Here is a 26,826-nt window from a genome sequence, read left to right on the forward strand (position 1 = left end):
ATCTTGTCTCCAAATTATCACCCAAATCGTCCTCTCCGCTCTTCTCAAGACCTCCTGCTTTCAAGCTCTCTCATCTCCTCCTCCCATGCTCGTCTCTGGGATTTCTCCAGAGCCTCTCCCATCCTCTGGAACTCGCTACCTCCATCTATCCGGCTATCCCCTACTCTTGCTACCTTCAGGCGATCCCTGAAAACTCATCTCTTCAGGAAAGCCTATCACGTCTCCAACTAATCTCCTACCACTTTCACCAGCTCATTTCCCACAGTTACAACCTTTTGTACCACCTGCCCCACCCTATTAGATTGTAAGCTCTTCTGAGCAGGGCCCTCTTAATCCTCTTGTATTTTATTGTATTATAACTGTATTGTCGCCCTTTATATTGTAAAGTGCTGCGTAAACTGTTGGCGCTATATAAATCCTGTATAATAATAATAATAATAATAACCATATTGTCAGAGGGTTAACACAGTCAGCGCCTGTCAGTATCGGCGCGTCCCGGTGCGCCTGCACGGTAGAGCTACACATCAGCACGTACGGGCACACGATCGGCGGGTACGAGCGCGTGACCCGAACGGGTTAGCACACGTGGGCACACGACGCATGCACGTACAGCGGGACGTCCCCTTGGCGGGCCTATATAAAGGCAGCTATTCCTTGTGCTCATTGCTGGTTTGTCTTCTCAGCTTCCAGTGTTCCCGTTTATCCTCTGCATACCTGTTCCTGCCTATAGTGACCCGGACCATTTTGACTACTCTGCTTATCCTCTCTCCAGTGTTTGACCCTCGGCTTGATTAAGGACTTCTCTGCTTATCTTCTCTCCAGTGTTTGACCCCCGGCTTGAGTAACGACTCTTCTGCTGATCCTCTCTCCAGTGTTTGACACTCGGCCTGCTAAACGGACTTGTCTTGCTTAAACCTGTGCTTGCTACTACAATTACCTGGTGTTTGACCCTCGGCCTGCTAAACGGACTTGTCTTGCTTAACCCTGTGCTTCTTCTCAGCTCTGTTCCTGGTTCCAGGTCAAGTGTTAGAGTCCCTGCCAGCCTTCTCTTCAGCTTAGCAACCAGTCCATGCTACATGGGTTCTACACGTCTAGTGACACCTTGGTGACCTGCACACCTGCTGGCAACCTGTGCCTCTCCGTGCCTGATACCCTCTGTACCACCTTCAGGGGTATCTCGCACCTAGTTGCTAGGGGAGCCGCTCTCAGCATTCCGGCCTTGGTGAGTACCTGACACATATCTGACCCTTTGCCTGTTTGATTGTTACAGTGGAATGGCTGTCAACATGCCAGGCTAGTTGCACTTTCTCAAGCTCACGATCATTTCAGCAACCACAAAGTTACCTGACAATGGTGCTTAGAACCCTGCCCTTAAATAAGTGGATGTGATGATGAAAGGGCATTAATCATATTCCCAAAACATTTAAAATGAGCAGAAACATGTTACTGTAAAACCCACCTTGCTCAGTGTCTTGTCACCATTTACTGGGTGAAGAGAGCTCAGTAAATCTGTGTGCATGATCTTCACAGGCAGCACATAGAGTATGGGGTCTAGTTAGACCTCTTATGTCTTCACAAAGCAGAACTGTCACTTCCAACTGTCAAATAGCAAATACCAGAGCCTCTACTGACCACTGAATGTATGGCATTTGGAAGTTTATTGACAAGGATAGGGTGAGGGAAAGGGTGGGACATAACCTTGACTTTGGCAAAAGTTGAGGCTTAATGTACAGCTGGGGTATGGAAGCAAATGGGCCTCCACAGGAAGACTTGGAGTAGTGTGAAGACTAGCACAGTTCCTGCACTTCAATGCTGTTATTACCTTACCCTAAATTAAGGCCTGGTCAGGTTCACCCAATTCCGGCTTCAAATTCAGTAACAAAGGTTACAATATACAGTATGAAGAAAGAGTTAACAACACAATCCCAACTGCTTTACATTTACTTTCAGTTTCTGAAAATGGATTTTACTTGGTGCTGTTGAGAATTTGGTAGGACACACCTAGACCTGATAATTTGCAGAACTGGAAGGGTGGGAAATATATATTTGCCAGCTGAATTTATCCACAGGTTAGTCTGGTTCTGTCACAGACTTGAAGAAACTCTGATCTAGTAGAAGTGTTACCAGTAGTTGGATGATGGAGATATATCTACAATGTATATCATTGCTGCTGATCCTTTCCTTATCTGTTCCTACTGTTTCTCCAGGTAAGTTTGGTATGCTAGAATGTTTCAAAGTTTATATTATAATGTAGTACTAGTTTATCACATTCAAATAGACTTGTTCTGTTCCAAGTGGTTTCCTCAATTTTAAGTGTTGGGTACATTCCTCAGCACTTATATCTACACAAGCATCTCAGTCACCTTACTCCAATCACCATGGTGCCATGAAGGTCCAGAAGAAGGGTGGGTGTGCTAGATCATTTATATTTTTTTTCTTGAGACTGGTTTAGGGCAGGGTTGTTTTTTTAGTTTTTATAATTGGGGGATTTGGGTTTTAAGCACTTTTTAATTGAAGCCGAGCACTGTTTTTATAATGCTTTTTAAATTTTGTTTAGTAGCAATTCACAAAGAGTTAAATAACGGCCAATAAAATGTGGTAAAATAGCGCTGGTGGTAAATCAGTTTTGAAAGTGGCAATTCACTAAGAATTTTGCGTTAAATACCTAATGTAGTGTTTTATTTAGCTATAATTACCACGTTATTTATTGCGGTAATTTATTTCATAGAGCTGGTTGCTAAGGAGAAGGCCGAGAAGCCGACCGCCATGCCCTTAACAATGGATGACTCATCAGCTGTCAGCTGGTTCCCAGCTGACAGCTGAATGTAAAAAAAACATGCCGGCAATTAAAAATGATGCAAAAAAACAAAACAAAAACAGTGTAGGGTCCCCTCCCAATGCATACCAGGCCCTTGGGGTCTGGTATGGATTTTAAGGGGAATCCCCCCAAAATCCATAACAGACCCTTATCCGAGCATGCAGGCTGGCAGGTCAGGAAGGGGGGGGGACGAGCAAGTGGTCCCTCCCTCCCGAATCAATACCAGACCACATACCCTCAACAAGGGGGAGGTGCTTTGGGGCAGGGGGGGTCTGCCCCTCCCACCCCTCAGCACCATGTCCCCATGTTGATGGGGACAAGGGCCTCTTCCCTACAACCCTGTGTTGTGGGGGTCTGTGGGCAGGGGGCTTATAAGAATCCCCCTTTAACAAGGGGGCCCCCAGAACACGACCCCCCATGTGAATGAGTATGCGGTACATTGTACTCCTACTCATTAACCAAAATTAGTATAAAAAACACACACACACACACACATAGTTTTTGACAAGTTCTTTATTAAAAATAAAAAAATGTCCCCCGATGTAGATCCATCATCAATCATGACGCCCGCCACCACCGCCAGACATGAAAAAAAAAGCTCCTCTCATGACAAACGCTACTGCGGTCTGCCTGCTCTGCCGTGTGACAGTTCTTAAATAGGTAAGGGGCGGGGCCACATGATTATGTCACCTGGTGACACTGCCCCTTTGTGACATCACCAACCCAGCATGCACCTGTTGGTGACGTCACAATGGGCGGTGGCACCAGGTGACCTTGCTGAGTGGCCCACCCCTTACCTATTTAAGAACTGTCACACGGCATAGCAGGCAGACCATGGAAGTGTTTGTCGTGAACTGAGCTTTTTTCGGGTTGTCGTGATTGACGATGGATCTACATCGGGGGACATTGTTTTAATAAAGGAATTGTCAAAAACTGCCTTCTGTCTAGGACACCTTGGTCTTTTTTGGCTCATCTTTTATCTTATGCAAGAGCCTTAAGAATCCTCACTGTGTGAGCCAGTTACTTTTATGGGAAGTAAAGTAAACGTTATTGATCTTCCACCATACTTGCTGCTTTCTAATTTGTTACAATTTTAGAATTTTAAAAAAGGGAAAAAGGCCAAAGCTTAAAGAATAAAAAATAAATAAAAAATAAAAATATATATATTTAAAAAAATAAAATAAAGATTAAATAAAAATGTACCATGTTCTTGTATGAAGAATGTATCCTGTTCTCTTTGTATTGCTTCCTTTTTGTGAGATCCCTGATGTTCTTGCCAGTCCCCTTGCTTTCCTATTAAAAACTAACCACACAAAGCAGGAGAGCACACTATGGTCAGTTCTCTAGCTATGCTGGGAACTCAGTGTACTCTCCAATGATCAGACTTTTCCTGACACGCCCCCCGCTGCACAGCTATTCAATGGCAAGCTCAGTGTGCTGCTGCTTCTCCTCCCACCAGCTCTTATGCAGATGAGAACAGAGGGAATGTGATCACTTATAAAAAAAAACTATTAAAAAAAAAGGTATTTATAATGTTTTATTATCTATACAAAAAAGTTTTGCCTTTCATTTCTATTTTAAACTGAATGTTTTTTTTACAAGGTAATTGTTTGCAATCACTTTAAACCTTAGCAGATTGTGCAATACATTTTAAATTGTGTGGCTAGATTAACACATTATGAAGTGAAATGTGTCAAAGAAAAAGCATATTTGAAAGCAAAACTTTTTTGCTATTTTGGATAGCGTGTGGACGGGTTAAAACTACTGTAGTTTTTTGGGGTTTTTTTGCCATTTGTGTCTCATTAGGATGATTTCCCTTCACTTTCTGTACTGTAGACTCAACAGGAAGTGAGGGGAAACCATTCTTCACCCTGGGGGTGCTCAGGGATCCACACCGGCACCCACAAGGATGTCATATTCAGACACAGTGGCTGTGTTCATATAACCGCTATGTCCCAATAGACAACAATTGGACTGCCTGCAATGGGGGTGCACACAACACCTATGCATAGCTCCCAATTGTCCCTGATTTAGAGGGACTGTCCCTGATTTGGAGCAATGTCCCTCTGTCCCTCTTTCCTCCTCATTTGTCCCTCATTTTGGTCTGATCTATATAGATGTATATAAAATGCACTTTTTATTTATCAAAAAGTGTTTTCCAGCCCTAAACCTTCATTTGATTTCTAAATTTCTGCATTTGCAAATTCCAAAAGCCAATATAAAGGAATAGTAGTGGTAAAAAAAAGCATTTGTGGGTTTAACCAATCTTGCTTTTTTGTACAATACTCCTTTAAGGGGGCGTTGCAAGGGGTGTGTCCTATGCCTGCATACTTTTGCTGATAGGTGTCTCTTATTTCCATCTCAAAAAGTTTGGAGGTATGCCCATGCACGCACATGCTGGTAAAATATGACCCTGTCCGGGACACAGATGTTATGGTCCCATGTGATGAGGCCTAGTACAGGGAAGGAGACACAGTGTAAAAAAGGAGGTTTAAGGTTCTGTGCTTACAGAAGTATGCAGCACTGTGTGTCACCAAGAGGTATAAGGCACTGTGAGCAATAGAAAGATAGGAAGCACTGTGTATAATGGAAGTTATGAGGCACTTCTTGTAATAGAAGGAAGGAAGGTACTGTATGTATTTGGCATAATATAATGTATGTACAATGTAATAAAGAGGCATAAGACACTGCAAGTTGTAGAGAGGGAGGAAGCACTTTATGTATTAGAGATGTATTTCATGGGTAGTGGAATAAATACTGGTGTGCTTGCATACCTCTGAACATTTTGAGATGGGAATGAGGGACACCTACTACCAAACGTATGTAGGAATAGGACACACCCCCTGCTACACCCCCTTAAAGGAGAATTAACCAAAAAAAGCTTAATCAAATCCACAAGGGATTTTTTTTACCACTACTATACCTTTATATATGCTTTTAAAATTGACAAATGCAGCCATTTAGAATTTGGAGGTTTAGCACTGGGAAACACTTTTTGAAAGCTAAAAAGTGCATTTTAGATACAACTATATGGATCAGACCAAAATGAGGGACAAATGAGGAGTAAAGAGGGACAGAGGGACATTGCTCCAAATCAGGGACAGTTGGGAGCTATGCGCTTGGGTGCAGATCGTACTGCTGGCATACATAATGAAGAGTGAGATGGGTGTGCTGGGTGAAAGTACCACTGGTGACATCAATACTGGGAAGTGAATGAGATGGAGATCTCCCTGGTCCTCCTGTACTTCATTTCCTTCCTATGAAGGATATCTGTGCCTTAATTTCCTGTATGTGAAGTATCTCTGCCGGCGTTACGTCAGATTCGGCGAACTGTCAGAATTCTGTCAGATGTGACGTTCCATCGCTGCCATCTTGCTACACCCCACACTCGTCCACAGTAAGGATACAGTGAGAAGGTGGCAAGCGGACATCTTGTTACACCCACCGGAATCTGCCATTTCACACTTATTTTAACCACGAAACTGAGCTTATATAGTGTCATTCAGTGTTTTTAAATCCGTCTGACTGTTTTGATGTTGAATTTTAAAAGCAGCAGCAAGCCTGCTGATCTCACAGGTTTGCTGATCTGACAGAACAACGCAGATTTTACAATTCAACATCAAAACAATCACACAGATTTTCAAATACTCTATTTCACTATATAAGCTCAGTTTAGTGGTATAAATAAGTGTGAAAGGCCAACCTTCCACCGGAGAGACTGGCCAAAATGTTCCCCTCTATGGACCCCAGGTGTTTTAGGGGTTGTTTACTCAGGGGCTTCTTGGCCCATATCTTTTGGGAATGTCCACGGCTGAGGCCTTTCTGGAGCAGGACTTTTCACATGATTAAGAAAATTACTGAAGTACAGATCCCGAGGACCCCCGCCTTAGCGCTATTAAACGACCATTTACCTAAGACACCCAAACTTGCCTGTAAATTGATACACTTCATTTTGCTGGGAGCTAAGCTCTCCATTGCCAAGGCATGGAAACAACCCAAGGTGTCTTTCAAAGCGGCTATCCGTGTGTGGACCATTTCTTGGATCATGGCCCAAGAGAAGCTTGCCAGTACCCTGAACAACACCAAAGAGAAATTTGAAGCTACTTGGGAACCCTGGGCTAATTTCATGGGCATTTCCTTGATTCCAGGGGTTCAACCATGATGCGTCTGGCTGTCTCGGGGTCTGATGGGACTCCTCCTGTGGATTGGCTCCCGACTACTCTCTCCTCCTCTCTCTCTCTCTCTCTCTCTCCCCCCTATCATTTCAACTTTTTTCTTTTCCTCTCTTTTGTTATTTGTCAGGATGACTTATCAAGACGATGTTGTGTCTGTTTTCGACCAAACCGTAGTAGGGACCCCTAGGGTGTCTCGCTCCCAAGGGAAGCATACGACGTAGGTTTCTATTCACTTGTTCGTTGCCAAGAGATCTTTAGCGTTAACTAATGGGGTGCAAGGGGAGAGTTGGAGTGCTCCGTTCAGACACAGTGTGTTCCCTTTTGGGGTGCAGACGGTCTCTCCTTCCTCCCTTTCTCCCAACCCTCTCAAGTTTCAGGGTTCTATGGTTTAAGTGAACGAGTTTTGGTCTATAATGGTATTAATGTATGGTCACAGACCAGAGATATACTCATATCTACAGTCGTCAGTTGGACTTGTAACCCCAAGGGGGTCCGAATTATTCTGCGTTATATTTACTCATTTAATGCTGATGATTTGTATGCTTTTTCTTGAAAAATCAATAAAACAGTTTGAAAAAAAAAAAAAAATAAGTGTGAAAGGCCAGACTCCATTGGGTGTAACAAGATGTCCGCTTACCACCTTCTCGCTGCATCCTTACTGTGGATGAGTGCGGGGTGTAGCAAGATGGCGGTGACGGAACATCACTTCTGTTTCAAAATCTGACGGGCTGCCTAATCTGATGAAACACCGGCTTTTCATTTCTTTTTTTGTGTAGGAAATACAAATACTATGGATGAGACTCTGGCTATTTATATGTTCATTTTTTTCCACATTTTTCTCTTACACAGTCAGCCACTCGCATTTTTTCTTCGCAACTATCACCAACACAACTATTACCAACAATTTTACCAGCTCCTACCCAGACTACTACATGACCAGGTCCATTGATGACATCACGCTTTTTCGGTACGACAGTGTCAATGAGGTGATAGAGCGCAGGGTGCCCTGGTTTAGGAGCACCTATCCCACCTTGCTATTTGACAGCATTAATCAGTTGCGAATCCAGAAGAACCTGCAAAATGTTCTCCAGTTCATTATGAATCATGTGAATGACACTGAAGGTGAGTGAACTACTTTAGGTGCCCTGGTTCAGGAGTACCTATTCCACCTTAGGGAATTATTACAGAGAATATTATTAAGGAATTCCAATTCCAGAATTCAAGAATGTTCCATAAATGTATTAACGATCTGGATGACTCTGACGCTGAGTGAATTTTTTAGAACTTCGCAGGAACATAGGGACATGCATAGCTTAATAGCTTTTGTGGGGGGGAAAAAAATGGCAAATAATAAAAAATAATATAGTATATATAATTACTAAACAAGTCATATTTAATACAACATTATTAAAAATTACATTTCTTTTTTAGTAAAGCAATGCAATATGGAAACCTGGAGGCGTTCTGTACACAGATGATGTATAGAATGCTTCCGGAAATGTAATTTCTTGCTTGTGTGATTGGATTAAGATACAAGTCAGATTTTGAACATCCCCTGCAACAAAAATGTTATTCTTTGTGAGATACTCAAGGGAAATCACAGCTAAAGGGAGACAGACCGTACCACTTTCCTCATTAGAACACTGCAAGTGCAGCAGCTGATTGATAATTATACAATCACTCCCATTCACATTTACTTTTCACATGGACACAGACAAACAAACAGCTGTTACTTCAGAATAACAAAAGGTAGGAATTTACATTTAAGTTTGTTAAATTCCTTCAATGTACATAGCTCACCCAGAAGGGAATGTTTTTTTCTCCCCCCCAAAAGTGGAGTTACTCCATAAAATAAATCTTATCAATGTGTATAAAGAGAAAGTGATAACTCTTGTCATGTCTCCCGCAGAAGGTTTAAAGCCTAACTCTCCTCTCACCCTCCTCTGATTGCTGGTTAACACAAGAAATAAAACTTTCTAAACCCCTATTTTTACTTACCTGAAGCCGCAAACACATGATCATCCAGTCTGGGGTCCATCCTCCCACTATTTCCTGGAGGGGTCCTTCTTCTGCATGTCCACATCACTGCCTGTGTGATGTGGACAATTCCAATTGGCTACCCATTGAAGGAGTCCTCTTAAGATCTTGTAGAAGCTGACATTGGACCAATGGGAATGAAAAGGACCCGAAAGGACCAGACAGCGGAGGTTAACAAGTGACGCTGAATTAGCAGTCTAAGATGTATAACGAGAACAGAACAATGGTTGTTGGTCAATGTAGTTGTTTCTTAAAGTAGATGTCCAACCAAAAAGTTTTCTTCAGTTTTGGATAGAGTGGGGACAGATCATAACCCCTATTAGATTTTAACTGCTATCTGGGGCAGGGGCACCATTAAAGATATTTCCACTCACTTTCCATCCTGCCGACAATGTTTTACCAAACAGGAAGTGATGGGAACTCGTCAACAGCAACAAGGACAGAAAAAATGCTTTTCTGTTTAGTAAAGTAGGGGGAAGGCTAGAATTTCCTGTCTGGTAGACCTATTGTCAACAGGACAGGAAGTGAGGAGAAATCTAAATTGGGGACGTTCTAATCCTCCCCTACTTTATCTAAAAGAAAAGAAAAGTTTATTAGATTGGCATGCAGGTTATAGTTTATGTCTTTATAAACACATTTTATATTAAGAGAAGTTGCATTAACACTGTGTAAAAGTTGAACCGTGGATGGTGGAAGATGGGGGGGTTTATGGATGAAAGTATTGAAAAGTGTGAGACAAAGAGGCCAGCGAATATTGAAAAGGAGAACAGAGTGCTATTATTAAATGGTTCCTATCCACAGAATTCATAATTCGCTTTAATCAATATATGTCTTATCATTACTATTTTTTTAATTATTTAAAGTGGAACTTTAAATAATATCATATCAGGACCCCCACTTTAAATCAGGGTCCCCTCCTTTCACATCAAAGTCTCCCGTCACATCAGGTGCCCCCTTAACATCAAGGTCCCCCGTTCACTTCAGAGTACTTACTTCACATTAGGAGCTTCCCTCACATCAGAATCCCCTCCTCCCCCTTCACATATCACAGTCCTTTCACGTAACACCTTCTCGCCCACCTTATAGTCAAATGACAGCCGGGCAGGAACTCTCTAGTTCATATGACGTCATCCCCAGAACGTGCCTCTTGCGCACCCCATGAACGATGCTGCAGTGTGATCTGTCACCGGCTGTGTCTACTGGGCTGCTAGTAGACAGATATGGATCCAATGGGAGTCACATATAGGACTTTCCTTTTGGGTCAAGGTGAACTGACCAGTCACTGTGCTACGGCCAAATAGCAGAGGAAAAGGGTCCTTAGAGATTTGGTAATGAGTGACCTTGTGAATTAAAGATGTTACCGCAGAGTTTGCAGCCTTCTGAATAAGGGTCACTGGCAGGTTAAAGGCATCTCCCAAGTATGTCATTTAAAGTAATTATGCATTTTAATGTTTCACTTCAAGCCTTATTTAAAGGGCTGCTCCCCACCAAACTTATTTTATTCGAGAAAGTGTGTACACCATTCATAGAAAAAATACATGAACTTATGTCAATACAACATGATAGACATTATTAACATAGGTAATATATCCACACAATAAGAGTCATCAAAATGTTACATGGGTACACATAGTTTTGGACCAGAACAGGGGATACAACAAACAACCAACTGCAAGGTACATACTAAGAAATGCCACAGTGTCACAAAGTGTCATATGTCCACCTGCACTGTCATCTCAGTCAAGAAAAAATTATCAATCAAAGTATACCAATTGGCTTAACACATACACTAATCTTTCCTTCAGTTTATAGAAGCCCGATGTAAGGGCCTATTAATGAGGAGGAGCGGAGACTAAATGAAGCAGGGAATCACTGGCATCCTGGGAGTCTAGTCATGGTCCCCATACTTTGGGCATCCCCTTGACTCATGTTAACTTATAAGGCGGCAAGTTTTGGTTAATCAATCTTTTCCATAAGCCAAGGTGAAGGCTGTCGAAAAAATGGAGGGGACACTGGAGAGGAAAAAAGAGGATTGCTGCTCACCCCTTGAAGATTAGAACAAAAAAGGAAGGTTTCCCCACATTGGGGTTTTTAGGCAGCACAATAACAGATATGGTCAATGTTGGATAAAAAAATAACAATTTTATTGGATAATAATGTACCATTAGAGTTAAAAACAATGAGCTCCAGTGGGAATTATTTTAAAAGAATAAATGGCTGAACATACACAAGCAGACATGTGTTCATAACAATACTTTAAATCATGAACATTAAACCTGACGCGTTTCAACCCCTATAGGTGGGGTCTTCTTCAGAGGATCAGTCTGCTGATGAGAACACAAAAGTAAGGTTGATATACATGTACATGTTCCATTCATATAAGTATAATATAAACTACATTGATTATGCAATACATCAATACAGTATAGTTACCAAGTAAAAGTATGTCCAACGAAAAACACAGGTTCCCACATGGAGATCCCTTTAAAAGATGTATTGCCTCGTCCTCTTCTCCAGAGGGGGAGACTCCGACCTCCCCTACCGCCGCCACAACCTAGACCAGGATGGTGAGAAGCAACGTGGCTTACGAGAGGTCACACTTTTGAGCACCGCCCGCCAGGGCAGACAACCAGCCGGAAAGCACCAAATCACCTGCGATGAAGATTTGCAAGGAAAAGTAACTAAAAGCCCATATTAAGGTAGTCAGGTTTGATCCATGGGCTAAAAAAGCCACTGAAGGATCAAGGGCATTGTAAATATAATATATGGCCCAGGCCAAGAAGGGGTTCTGGACCATATTTATCTGGTGTAAGTTTAAAAGGAAATACCATATAAAGAACAAATATGGTAAATATGGTAAGTGTTATATCTGTGCTAGAAGAGAAATGGTAGTAGTAGAGTAAAAAGATAGAGAAAAGGGATAAGGTGAAACATACAATCTAAATGTGGTAAAATGTGGAAAAGCATAATGGGTGCAAACAGGTGCCCTCCTTTCACATCAAAGTCTCCCGTCACATCAGGTGCCCCCTTAACATCAAGGTCCCCCGTTCACTTCAGAGTACTTACTTCACATTAGGAGCTTCCCTCACATCAGAATCCCCTCCTCCCCCTTCACATATAACAGTCCTTTCACGTAACACCTTCTCACCCACCTTATAGTCAAATGACAGCCGGGCAGGAACTCTCTAGTTCTGGGTGGACGTCATATGACGTCATCCCCAGAACGTGCCTCTTGCGCACCCCATGAACTATGCTGCAGTGTGATCTGTCACCGGCTGTGTCTACTGGGCTGCTAGTAGACAGATATGGATCCAATGGGAGTCACATATAGGACTTTCCTTTTGGGTCAAGGTGAACTGACCAGTCACTGTGCTACGACCAAATAGCAGAGGAAAAGGGTCCTTAGAGATTTGGTAATGAGTGACCTTGTGAATGAAAGATGTTACCGCAGAGTTTGCAGCCTTCTGAATAAGGGTCACTGGCAGGTTAAAGGCATCTCCCAAGTATGTAATTTAAAGTAATTATGCATTTTAATGTTTCACTTCAAGCCTTATTTAAAGGGCTGCTCCCCACCAAACTTATTTTATTCGAGAAAGTGTGTACACCATTCATAGAAAAAATACATGAACTTATGTCAATACAACATGATAGACATTATTAACATAGGTAATATATCCACACAATAAGAGTCATCAAAATGTTACATGGGTACACATAGTTTTGGACCAGAACATGAACAAAGGGGATACAACAAACAACCAACTGCAAGGTACATACTAAGAAATGCCACAGTGTCACAAAGTGTCATATGTCCACCTGCACTGTCATCTCAGTCAAGAAAAAATTATCAATCCAAGTATACCAATTGGCTTAACACATACACTAATCTTTCCTTCAGTTTATAAAAGCCCAATTTAAGGGCCTATTAATGAGGAGGAGCGGAGACTAAGTGAAGCAGGGAATCACTGGCATCCTGGGAGTCTAGCCATGGTCCCCATACTTTGGGCATCCCCTTGACTCATGTTAACTTATAAGGCGGCAAGTTTTGGTTAATCAATCTTTTCCATAAGCCAAGGTGAAGGCTGTCAACCTTTATCCAGCGCAGAACAACTGTTTTCCTAGCATAGTAAAGCAATAACCTAAGAAATGTTTTGGCCCCAGCAGAGTGTTCTATATCCTCAAATATACCCAGTAGACACCACTTGGGGTTACACAGGTTGGGTAAATCAAAATTAGAGGAAATTAATGCAGTCACTTCTAACCAAAAAGGCCTAATCTTGGAACATGTCCAAACCATATTAATGAAATCACCTTGTTCAGCTTCTCATTTATGACATATGGAACTATCACATTTATGCATAAGAAAAAGGCACTTAAGGGTACAGCAAATTCTGTGGAGATATTTTAATTGGGTACGTTTATCCCTGGTTGCTATGAGCGGGTTAAGAAATGAGGTATAAACCTCTTGGCAATTATCCGGTGAGAGGTCTGGGATGTCAGGCAGCCACCTTGCTTAAAATTTAGAAGCTGAAGGCCTGTCCCTTAACAAGGAGTAAAATGTAGAAACTAGCCACATATGTTCTGGGGAGAGCAGCTCATGTTCCAGTTTTGAGTTATACAAATGCATATCTCTGAGTCCTAAATGGGCCTCTGTTGCATTTCTGAGTTGGAAATATCTAAAGAGCCAGCCATTAGGGATACCCATCTCCTGTTGTAATTTTGAAAAGGATTTAAACCCAACATTCTCGTAAGGTAGGCATATTTCAAACCTCACTGGGCCCACAATAAACCATCTGTTAAACTATAAAAGAGAGGTAAGCGAGGATTATGCCATAATGGCTGAATGGAGTAATGTAGATGATCCAGCTCAGCTAATAAATACAAACACTAGTTATAAATTCTGAGAGAGGCCCTTATGGTCACATTGCCCTTGGATATGTTAAGTGAGTGCCTATATATCAGATTACTCAAATGAAACAATTTTTTTACATTGGTATATATCCCCCCTGGCATTGCCCAATTTCCCTGTCCTTGCTTATTAGCCTTCAAAATGACCAGAATTGGTTTTCAATATTTTTCTTACATTTGTAGCACCCTCTAGGTAGGCAGGTGCTAGAGGTAGGTTTTTTGTTAGGACGGGTAAATTTAGGCAGGCCTGGCTGGCAGTCAGGCCTTTTTGTTTTGATCTGGGCTGGGAGTGGCTCAGGGTAGCATCTGGTGACTCACAGGCAGTATCACTGAGACCTCCCTCTTCTTAATAGAGCTTGCTAGAAAGCTCTGGAAAGAGAGGAGGAGAGGAGAGGTGGAGCTGTCTGGGGTGTTTCGGGAAACCCTGACCAATACCCAACCTGGATTGGCAGGGGATAGGCCTCCTTAAATGCCTAGGGTCAGCCCAGTTGGGGAGGAGTTGTCGGGTGGAAGAGCTGGAGTGAGAGAGTGTGGAGGCTGTCAGGGCCTTCAAGGCCAGTCTGGGGGGGTGACCTTGGGCCTGGGCTCGGGTGCAATTGGGACCACCTTCAGCAATGCATGAAGAGGTTCTAAACCAGAGGCACAAGAGAGATAAAAATGCACTGATTACTGTGTAAATGTCACTGGCAGGGAAGGGGTTAACAATGGCGGCGATCAAGGGGTTAAACATGTTACCTGGGAGGTGTTTCTAACTGAGGAGAGGGATCACTGTTCTTAATCACTAGGAACAGCAGATCTCTCTCTCCTCCCCTGTCAGAAGGGGGATCTGTATGTTTACATTGACGGATCCCCGCTCTGGCTCTCATTCCCACGATCGCGGGTGACTGCTGGCCACACGCATAAGGTCCCCCGCCGTGCAGCGCCTGCTATGGCTCTTAAAGGAGCCGACGTACAGCTATGGCGATTTACAGGAATGAGCCGACCTGCCGCAGTATAATAACAGCGGCTGGTTGGCAAGTGGTTAAAATGAAGTCACCGAAACGGCCCATAAATCAAACCCAAGCACCTTTACTCATCATTGGTTCTGAGAAAATTCTCAATTTCCATCCAATTTACAGATAATAAAACAATGTAACAGGTGAGGAGCTATATCTACCTTATAGAATCCCAAGACCTCCTGCTCTCTAGCTCCCTTGTCATCTCCTCCCATGCTCGCCTCCAGGATTTCTCCAGAGCTTCTTCCATCCTTTGGAACTCCCTACCCCAATCTGTCTGACTGTCCCCTAATCTATCCATCTTTAGGCGATCCCTGAAAACCCTTCTCTTCAAAGAAGCCTATCCTGCTTCTAACTAACACTGTTTTACTTCCTCCATCAGCTCATCCCCCCACAGCTATTACCTTTTGTATCAATTGACCCTTCCTTTTAAGAGAGCAGGGCTCTCTGATTCCTCTTGTATCAAATTGTAATGTAACTGTAATGTCTGCCCTCATGTTGTAAAGAGCTGCGCAAACTGTTGGCGCTATATAAAACCTTTATAATAATAATAGAAGCCTACCTGACAAATATCTGATAAGGTTACATGCCATTGGCACATTCAATGTTTCACTTTCCTATAGTGTAGATCTGTTCAATGTACAGAATTATTTTCTATTTCTACCAGAACTCCTGTGCCCCCATTAATTCCTGTGTTTTATGTGATTTCAGGATTCCATGTTTTGCAGGTGCTGCAAGGCTGTGTCCTTTATGAGAACCTTTCAAATGACACAATATTTAGTTATCACTATGATGGGGAGCCATTCCTGGCTTTTAACGTGGAGGAAGCGACCTGGATTCCAGGGGATCCAAAAGCGCAGGACTTTGCTGATATATTAAATATGAATGACACTGTGACAAATGACACAAGGAATGTATTGGTACATGAATGCATTCCACATATATCTAAGCTGCTGTCACTGGGGAAATGCACATTCAACAGGAGAGGTACGGTCTACTTCATTTACAGAGAATTTCATAAATAATGCAATTAATTCATAAAGTCCACAATATCCTTGATTCTTTTCATAGATAAATCGATTTAGGGATAGGATTTATTATATATTTTTATTGAGCACTGCACCTCCTACATTAAAGTGTATTTTAGTATTAGTATTTTTGTAAGTTCAAGTGCAAAAGGTTCTCCTTATGCCCGGTACACATGATCGGATTTTCCGACAACAAATATTGGATGTGAGGTTGTTGGCTGAAAGTCCAACCGTGTGTATGCTCCATCAGATATTTGTTGTCGGACTTTCCGCCAACAAATTTTGGCTAGCAGGTTCTCAAATTTTCCGACAACAAATTTTTGTTCTCAGACTTTCCGATTGTGTGTACACAAGTTCGTCGGACAAAAGTCCACGCATGCTCGGAATCAAGTACGAGCCGGAAGCGCTCGGTCTTGTAAAACTAGCATTTGTAATGGAGATATCACGTACGTCTTGTACGTCACTACGTTTGTAATTGTTGGCCAACATTTGTGTGACCGTGTGTATGCAAGACAAGTTGGAGCCAACACCCTTCGAACAAAAATCCACGGTTTTTGATGTCGGAAAGTCCGATGGTGTATACAGGGTTTTAGTGTCTTCCTAAGGCTAGGTTCACATGTATGTGGGTGAAGGACTGACTCACACTTTCCCGCACCCGCAACAAAAAATGGATAGGGCAGTGGGCGGAGCCTTGCAAATCATTTCTCTATGACCCAACAAACAATTAGACGTCCAGAAGCATAATAATATTAAGCTATTTATTTCAAACTGCATACAGCTTTTCAAGCTTTTTGGTCATCATCAACATAGTCTATGGACCCCAGATGTCTCCATAAAGAGGACCTGTTATGCCTTATTTCTATCACAAGGGATGTTTATGCAAACACATATGCAGGTTGCACAAATGTTGTAAGCGGTGTTTACACCACACATGTGAGCATGGCCACTGATAAGGCAGTACAACCAGTCCTCCTGTACTGGGCCTGGGCCCCATCAGTTCATGGGGGGGGGCCCAGGCACCTGCTGATCAGAAGGGCCAGCTGTACTGTCTTATTGCAGACAACAATCTTCTTTTGCCTCCCCCTGAATCGCTGCCTGCTTCTCCTCCTCTTTATCCCTTTGGATGCACTGCAGAGGGAGTGGATCTACCACGTGTCCCTTCCATGTGCTGTCCGGGCCCCCCCCGTGTATCCCTTTCCCCTGCAGCGCCTCTGGCTTCTCTCCTCTCCTGCCTGCAGCTGTTGAAGGCACACAGGTGGATGTTTGAGGATGAAGAGTGGGGGAAGGGGCCAGTAAATATATAATTTATTGGCCCCTTCCTTTCCTGAATGAACACAGTGAGCATTCAGTACCAATCACTCCTGTGTCCATTCATCACTAAAGCATAGTAAACTACATTTACTATGCTTCAGTTTGTGAATGAGCAGAAAGTTTCCAATTCATTCATCTGTGCAGCTTAGACTGCAGAGAAAGGGACGGATAAATCTATGTCCTCGGTCACTTTTGGCTGGGCGGGGGGGTACTGTCAGGCTAGCTCTATGAGGCCCCATGATTTCTAACAGCAGTCCTGCATGTGAGGTATCCCCATGAACGTTGTAGTGAGAGCAATAATTCTAGGCTAGACCTCCACTGTAACTCCAAACTGGTAACCTGTAAAAAAATGTAAAAATTTGCCTATGGAGATTTTTAAGTATTGTAGTTTGTTGCCATTCCACGAGCGTACGCAATTTGAAAGCATGACGTTTTAGGTATCTATTTATTCAGCGCAACATCATCTTTTATATTTTAACAAAAAATTGGGTTATATTTTATGTTTATTTGCATTCAAATTCATTTTGTGTATTTTTTCCCCATGTGTGACATAAAAAATTGCAACAACTATTTTATTATCTAGGGTCTCTGCTAAAAAAATGTATATAACGTTTGAGAGTTCTAAGTAATTTTCTAGCAAAAAAAATGCAGATTTTTACTTGTAAACAAAAAGTATCAGCATAGGCCTGGTCTTCAAGTGTAGTAATTACACCTTTAAAGCCCCATGAAAAGACCCTACCCATGCTTTACAGCAGGGGATCTCCAAATTACTGCCTATGGGTCAAATCCAGCCTGCTGCAAGATTTATTTGTCCCTCTGATGTTAAGGGGACTCCCACTGGCTATTGAACTGCCTTTTTCTCAGCTCGTCATACGTCTTGTACGTCACCACGTTCCCACATTCGGAATTGTTGGCCAACATTTGTGTGACCGTGTGTATGCAAGACAACACCCTTCGGACAAAATTCCACGGTTTTGTTGTCGGAAAGTCCGATCATGTGTACGGGGCAAAAGACTTTTTGAATAGTTTGCCCTAACTGTTCTCCAGTTTATCATTTTTCTAATTAAAGTTTGTCAATACTTTGGAAGACTGGATAAAACATTGTTCTTTTCATGGTCATACTTTGTCTTACCTTCCCATCCATCTCTTCCTGCAGAACAACCAGTTGTAGTGGTGACACAAATGCCCATCAAAAATACCATTTACAGGCTGCACTGCCGGGCATATGGACACTACCCCAAAGATATCTCCATGACGTGGTACAAGAATGGAGAGCCAGTTTCAGAGAGTCTATTGGACAGAGTGACCTTACCTTTCCCTGACATCACCTACCTCACCCAACTGTCAATGAACACCACTCTTTTGGATGATGATGTCTACACCTGCATTGTCACTCACAGCAGTATGATGTCACCACTCACGGCGAGTAAGTTGGGTGTTCCTTTATGAAAATTTCAACACATGTTCACTTTTAGAACAGTCCTTTGGCTATTACATACTTGCTGTAATTATTTACCTGCATTTTCTCCTTTTCCAAGTCTTGCACATTCTCTCCTTTATCTAGGAGTCATGAGTTATCAGTACATATGTGGAGCCTCTTTGTGTACAGAACAAAAGGTCTTCTGGAAGTTGACCTGTGCACCTTAAAGGATCAGTCCACCCAAGACATACACTCGCCGGCCACTTTATTAGGTACACCTGTTATATTACTTGATAACACAAATTGCTAATCATCCAATTACATGGCAGCAACTCAATGCATTTAGGCATCTAGACGTGGTGAAGACAACTTGCTGAATTTCAAACCGAGCATCAGAATGGGGAAGAAAGGGGATTTAAGTGACTTTGAACGTGGCATGGTTGTTGGTGCCAGTTGGGCTGGTCTGAGTATTTAAAAATCTGCTGATCTACTGGGATTTTCACACACAACCATCTCTCGAGTTTACAGAGAATGGTATGAAAAGGAGAAAATATCCAGTGAGCGGCAGTTGTGTGGAGAAAAATGCCTTGTTGATGTCAGAGGTCTGATGAGAATGGGCAGACTGGTTTGAGATGATAGAAAGGCAACAGTAACTCAAATAACCACTCCTCGCTACCAAGGTATGGAGAATACCATCTCTGAATGCACAACACATTGAACCTTGAAGTAGATGGGCTACAGCATCAGAAGACCACACCGGTTGCCACTCCTGTCAGCTAAGAACAAGAAACTGAGGCTACAATTCACACAGAATTGGACAATAGGTGATTGGAAAAATGTTGCCTGGTCTGATGAGTCTCGATTTCAGCCGCAACATTCAGATGGTAGGGTCAAAATTTGATGTAAACAACATAAAAGTATGGATCCATCCTGCCTTGTATCAACGGTTCAGGCTGGTGGTGGTGTAATGGTGGGGGGGATATTTTCTTGGCACACTTTGGGCCCCTTAGTACCAACCGAGCATTGTTTAATCACCACGGCCTACCTGAGTATTGTTGCTGACCATGTCCATCCCTTTATGACTACAGTGTACACATCTTCTGATGGCTCCTTCCAGCAGGATAATGCCCTATGCCACAAATCTCAAATCATCTCACCACTGGTTTCTTGAACATGACAATGAGGTAACTGTACTCCAATGGCCTCCACAGTCACCAGATCTCAATCCAATAGAGAACCTTTGGGATGTAGTGTAATGGGAGATTCACATCATAGATGTGCAGCCGACCAATTCTGCAGAAACTGTGTTATGCTATCATGTCAATATGGACCAAAAAAACTCTGAGGAATGTTTCCAACACCTTGTTGAATTGATGCCATGAAGAATTAAGGCAGTTCTGAAGGCAAAAGGAGGTCCAACCCAGCACTAGCAAGGTGTACCTAATAAAGTGGCCAGTGAGTGTAGATCACTATACAGCTTCCAAAATTTCTCTGAGACTTTGGCAGACTAATCTTCAGGCAATGAGAATACGGTACTCCATGTATTCTGGCAATAAATTATTAACAATTTATAAATAGATATAATATATATATAATAAATATATAATATATATACCGTAATTATATAATATATATATAAGATATAATATATATATATATATATATATATATATATATATATATATATATATATATATATATATATATATATATATATAATAAGATACATATATAATATAAGATAATAATATAATAAGATATATATATAAAAGATATAATAAATAAACTTTATTGTTCAGAATGACAAACACACCCTGCCCAGCATCCCAGCATCACCCCTCTGACACAATTCACTCTAACAAAGAACATTCTGTTGATTTTCCTGCTTGATTTGGGGATTTCCTGCTGCAGTCACTTCTGTTATTTTAATAGTCAGCTACAAAATCATGGCTCAATCCGTTCTTATATACTGTATCTGTGTTATCATTTTTTAAAAGTTGACCATTGTGATACAATGAATGATGTATTTCCATTATACAGGGCTCTCCGGGGACTCGTCTGATCTTAGCAATGGCAACAATGACAACAATGTTGGTGGCAGTGGCATCTCCATTGGAGGAATAATCAGCATATCTCTAGCCACCACCGTGCTTGTGGTTTCTGTAGTATTTAGCTCTTTATGGTGGGCAAAGAACAGCAGTAGACATGTGCAATTCGCTTAGTTCCAAATTAGTTTTTAAACAAATTTTGACAAATTTGTTGATTTCCGAATTATTCATTTTCTGAATTTCCGAATTTCGAATTTCCGGATTTCGAATTTCCGGATTTCCGAAATTTTGGAAATTCAAAATTTGCGGAAATTGAAAAATTCTAAATTTCAGAAATTCTAAATTTCGGAAATTCTAAATTTCGGAAATTCTAAATTTCGGAAATTCTAAATTTCGGAAATTCTAAATTTCGGAAATTCTAAATTCTAAATTTCGGAAATTCGAAATTAGGAAGTTCAGAAATTCGAAATTTCAAAAATTTGGAAATTTGAAAATCCAAAAATAAGAATGAAAATCTGAACATTCAAAAGAATGAAAATCTGAAAATTCGAAAACCCGAAAATCTGAAATAATAACTAACTAATAATAGATATCAAATTATAGGTATTGGAATTTCCTTTCAAATTTGGCTGTTAGTAAAAGTAACGAGTACGAATTTATCCGAAGTTACAAATTAATCTGAAATAACGAATGCCGCATTTAAACGAATGGAACGTAATGATCTAATAATAATAAATAACAATAATAATAAAAAAACCTTTTTATTATTATTAATTTGTTCCATTCCATTTGTTTAGATGCAGCATTCGTTATTTCGGATGATTCGTAACTTCGGATAAATTTGTATTTGTTACGTTCACCAACAGCCAAATTTGAAAGGAAATTCCAATACCTATAATTTAAAAGTTAGTTATTATTAGTTAGTTATTATTTCAAATTTTACTGATTTTCTTTCTTTTTTCAGATTTTCGAATTTCTGAATTTCAGAATTTTCAAATTTTTGAATTTTCAAATTGTGGAAATTCGGAAATTTGAAAATCCGGATTTCCAATTCCCAAACTTTCAATTTTCCGAATGTCCAAATTTCCGAAAAAAGCAAAAAAACAAATTAAATGAAAACGAACAAATTTTTTGTCAGTGCACATGTCTAAACAGAAGACTGTGATGTGTCACTCTAGAACAGAAGCATTGCTGTATCAACTTATATTTTTTTTAGACGAGCCCAAGACGGTTGACTCCTCATAGATCATTAACATTATTGTTATTTTAGGACAGGTAATAGAAACACGTAAGCTGCCATTTTTTTTTAATGCAGTACTTTTTTTATTCTTTTCATAGCAGTACAAGTTATACATTTCTCCATACATTTTATTCCAGATACATAATCTTGCTTCTAACATTCACCCGCCCCAAAAAAAAAAAAAAAACTAAAAAAGAAGGGGGCAAAACCCAACGACAACAAAAATAGATTTCCTCCCCCTGCTGTATCTCTCCCCCCCCCCGCGACCCCAAAAGCCCCCCCCCCCATCCTCCCATCCTCTACCCAGACCCAACATTGTCCCTCTCCCATATTGATTCATCTTTTATTTTCATTGTCCCAGGCCTCTACCCAGCTTTTCCAGATGGCGTCAAATTTATCTTGGCTCCCTCTATGTGTATAAATAAATTCCTCCTTTATTATGGCTTCTTTTATTTGTGTTCTCCATTCTTCGACCGTTGGGGGGTATTTAGATATCCACTTCTGAGCAATTAGCTTTTGTGCCTGAAACAAGCCTCTCGTCATTGCGGTATGGGTATGTTTTGAAATATTTGGTTCCTCCATTATATTTAATAAACATAAATTTGGATCTAGTGAAATTTCTATACCCAATGCGCTATTTATGTTTTTAATTATATCCTGCCAGTAACGATGGAGTTTGGGGCATTTCCACAACATGTGTATTAGATTAGCCGGTGCACCACTGCATCGGGGGCATAAGGGGGATTCCCTGCGTTTCCATTTAAATAGTTTTTCGGGGGTATAGTATGATCTATGTGTAATAAAAAGTTGTGTTAATTTTTGAGTAGCTGACAGAGATACCTTTGGGATCGCAGACAAGACCTCCGACCACTGAGCGTCAGTCAGTGCTCCCAGGTCTCGTTCCCACTGCAACCTGGCCGGTACCACTATAGTTTCCTTAAATTTACACTGCAATATCTCATATATTTCAGAGATAAGTCCCTTCTTTTGATCCCTTTTCTTCAACAATATTGTTATTTTAGAGACATTAAGCTTAAATACAGATATACGGGCCTGGACATGAAAAGCATGTCTAAGCTGGAGATACTGAAAGAACCTCTGTCTTGGAATCCCGAATTCCTCAGATATTTGCGCAAATGATTTTATCTTATCGTTCCAAAACAGTTGTTCCACATGTCTCAGCCCCTGAGTTTGCCAAAGCCCAAATCCCTCCAATCTCTGCACTTCCTCATAATTTGCGTTATTCCATATTGGTGTATAGGAAGTATAACCTGTAATGTTAGTAATCTTTTTTATTGCTAGCCATACCTTACTGAATAGCTCACCTGTCATGAATTTCTTATCTTTTTGAAAGGTTTTTGTCTCTAGTAGGGACATCAGTGAATATCCCTTACCCAGTGGAAGTAATAACCCCTGTATGGGATCATTCTCATCTACCTCTGTCCAGCCAAAAAATTGCTGGGTTTGTGAAGCCAAAAAATAATTTTTTGGATGTGGGATAGAGAGTCCCCCCTCATCTTTAGCCAGCATTAAGGTTGTTAATTTAATACGTGCATATTTTTTCTTCCAAATGAGTTCGCGAAAGAGCGATTCTATCCTTTTAAACCAAAATGCGGCTATCCACATCGGGCAATTATGAAAAATGTACAATAATTGTGGGGCCCAGATCATCTTTATAAGATTGGCTCTGCCAATCACAGTTAGTGGGAGTTTGCACCAGGTCCGACATTTATCTTTAAGCCTAGTCAATAGTGGTCTAAGGTTAAGGTCCACATAGTCCCCCACTTTTCGAGTTACCTGGATCCCTAAATACTTAATTTTATGTTTTATTTGAATTTGTTTTGCACAGTCTGGTAATGAAATTTTGGCTTTATGTAGTGGCATCAATACCGACTTCTCCCAGTTGATGCGAAACCCAGAAAACTGTCCAAATGCAGATACAAGTGCCATGAGTTCCTCTAAGGATTTTGTGGGGTCGCTCAGAAAGATTAAGGCATCATCTGCATATAAGGATATTTTGTCCTCTCTTCCTGCACGTCGGAATCCCTCTATCCCCGAAGACTGTCTAACTGCGGCGGCCAATGGTTCCACCGCCAATGCAAACAGCAACGGGGATAGAGGGCAGCCTTGTCTAGTTCCCCGGGACAACGGGAAAGCTGGTGACATAGTGTCATTGATACGCAGCCTTGCCCTAGGGTCTTTATATAATAATTTTAGCCAGGTTATAAAGCCTGGACCTATACCAAAGGCAATCAATACCATCCATAGATACTCCCATTCTACCATGTCAAATGCCTTCTGGGCATCCAATGACAGAATGGCACCAGCTCCCCCGTCGTCCATTGGCAATTGCAGATTCAAAAAGAGCCTGCGAATATTTGTTGCTGCTGATCTGGAGGGGATGAAACCTGTTTGGTCCCTATGGATCAAAGTATCAATATGTCTGGATAACCTATTTGCCAAGACCTTAGCTAGTATTTTAACATCAGATGTAAGGAGAGATATTGGGCGATAAGAACCGGGCTTTAGTGGATCTTTATCCGGTTTTAGAATTATGATTATTATTGTTTCCATCATCGATTTAGGGAGTTCCCGTGTGACATATGCTTCATTGAGTACTTCAAGGAGTTCTGGGATCAGGATCTGACCGTATAGTTTATATATCTCCACGGGGAGTCCATCCATCCCTGGAGCTTTGTTGTTTTGAATTTGTCCCACCGCTTCCTCCAGCTCTGCCATTGTTATAGGAATATCCAAGGATTCCCTTTCTATTGAGGTCAGCTTGGGCATAGTTAGATTATCTAAGAATTGTTCAGTCTTTTCCTTTACATTTAAGTTTTCAGCTTCATACAGCTGTGAATAGAAATCTACAAATATCTTTTGGATGCCCTCTGTATCATACTTTACTGTCCCCTTTCTGTCTTCAATAGCAGCTATAGTGGATGGGCCTTCCTGGTTCCGTGTTATCATTGCTAACATATGACCCACCTGTTCCCCCATTTCATAGTGCTTTTGGTTCTGCAAGAATCTATTATTCTCTGCCTTGGTTAAGACCAACTTTTTATATAGATTCTGCGCATCCTGCCATGCTCCAAATTTCTCCCTATTGGGATCTGATGTGTATTCTTGTTCTGTTTGCTTAACTCTCTGGGTTAACTCTTCCTCCCACTGTCTTGTGGCTAATTTAATTTTAGATATTTCTTTAATTATTAGGCCTCTAAGGTATGCTTTCATTGTATCCCACACCATCATCGCGGAACTTGAGCCCTTATTATCTCCAAAAAAACCCATTAGCAGTTGTTTTATTTGACTGCTCTCTGGGATCAAGGATAGCCACTGTGGATTGACTTTCCACATTGGCCGAATCAGGTGTTCTGTCCACTCCAAAGTCACAGTTAATGGAGAGTGATCCGAGATTCCCCGTGCTTCGTACTGAATTATTTTTACTAATGGGAGAAAATGACCATTTCCCAAGGCCATGTCAATTCTGGATAGTGATCCATAAGTACTTGAATAGCATGAGTATTCTTTACTGACCGGGAATCTTACTCTCCATATATCTGATAGACCCATCTCTTGTATCTGGCTGGCCCATCTTGTGACCTTTCCCCTCCCATTACTCTTTTTGTTACTTTGCCTGTCCAACTCTTCATTTAGTACATTATTAAAGTCCCCAATTATCACTGTTGGAACATCAGGCAGTTGTGCCATTTTTTCAAAAACCTTTTTTAAAACGTCGTCTTTATATGGAGGGGGAATATACACATTCACCAAGAAGATTATTCTATCATTTATGGAGCATAATAGCATCAAATATCGACCAGCCGGATCTTTAATACACTGCTTACAGGTAAACCTAATAGCATTCGAAATCAAAATACTCACACCACGGGAGTATGTAGAATATGTAGCATGAAATTCATATTTATATTTAAATGTACAAAACATTTTGTCATCTTCATTCCCCTTATGTGTCTCCTGTAGGCAGACTATTGCGGGATTGTAGAATTCAATTAGTTCTTTTACAGCACGTCTCTTTCTACCATCCCCCAATCCTCTGACATTCCATGACATCACTTTGATTTTACTTGTCATCTTGCATCAAAAGAAGACAAGAATACAAATAGAGAGTAAGAATTTTTTGGGGCATAGCAGAGATCCCCGAAGGGTAGGAGAGGATGAGAGAGAGGGGGCCGAGAGGTGTAGATGACGAGGAGGAGGAGAAAGAGTGAGAGAGTAAAAAAAAAAAAGAAAGGTAGGAAACAATAATAAAAAACAAAAAAAAAAAAAAAAACAAAAAAAAAAGGTCCACACACACCGCCCACCCTTGCATCCCCCCCCCTGCCCCCCACCCTCCTTCACTACATACAATCCTACTACTTCCATCCCCCCTTCCCATCTCACTTCAATCTGTATCTGGACACTACCATTCCAAGCTGAGAGTCCCTCCCCAAAGGGGGGAGAGGGATCAGCTACACCAAAATACTTCTTGTCCACACGGGACCCATACAGGGGGCCCATTGTAGCCATTTCCAACGTTACATCCGTACCATATATCTACCCAGGTGGGGGAGGAGGAGTATGACCCCCCCCCTCCCTCCATGGGAGAGAAAAAAAAAAGCTACAGATAGGCTCCGGAGGTGAAAAAACCCCCTCTCAACCCGACTCTTCTCATCTATTTTTCGATCCTTATGCCCACACTACTCCTGTCTCCTATCCAGCCAATTATTAACTGCGTCTGGTGTATCAAAGAACTGAGCTCCATCCTGATCTGTAATACGCAGTTTTGCCGGAAACAACATTGCATATTTAATCTTTAGTGCAAATAAGCGCCGTTTAACTTCCG

The 26,826-nt window shown here is 41.4% G+C and overlaps 1 protein-coding gene across 2 annotated transcripts in view; it reads left to right on the forward strand.

Annotated features, from left to right (window-relative positions):
• The first annotated feature begins 2,067 nt into the window (after nucleotides 1-2,067).
• Nucleotides 2,068-26,826, forward strand: part of LOC141107537 (HLA class I histocompatibility antigen, C alpha chain-like) — a 137,579-nt gene continuing 112,820 nt past the window's right edge. For both annotated transcript variants that reach the window (XM_073598339.1, XM_073598338.1), the window contains exons 1-4: nucleotides 2,068-2,207; nucleotides 7,843-8,115; nucleotides 15,645-15,920; nucleotides 18,429-18,698. In XM_073598339.1, the coding sequence (XP_073454440.1) occupies nucleotides 2,135-2,207; nucleotides 7,843-8,115; nucleotides 15,645-15,920; nucleotides 18,429-18,698 (892 nt within the window). In that variant the 5' untranslated portion in view covers nucleotides 2,068-2,134. The remainder of the gene's footprint in view (nucleotides 2,208-7,842; nucleotides 8,116-15,644; nucleotides 15,921-18,428; nucleotides 18,699-26,826) is intronic.

The sequence above is a fragment of the Aquarana catesbeiana genome, linkage group LG09, assembly GCF_042186555.1.
Source record: "Aquarana catesbeiana isolate 2022-GZ linkage group LG09, ASM4218655v1, whole genome shotgun sequence".
Taxonomy (NCBI): Eukaryota; Metazoa; Chordata; class Amphibia; order Anura; family Ranidae; genus Aquarana; species Aquarana catesbeiana.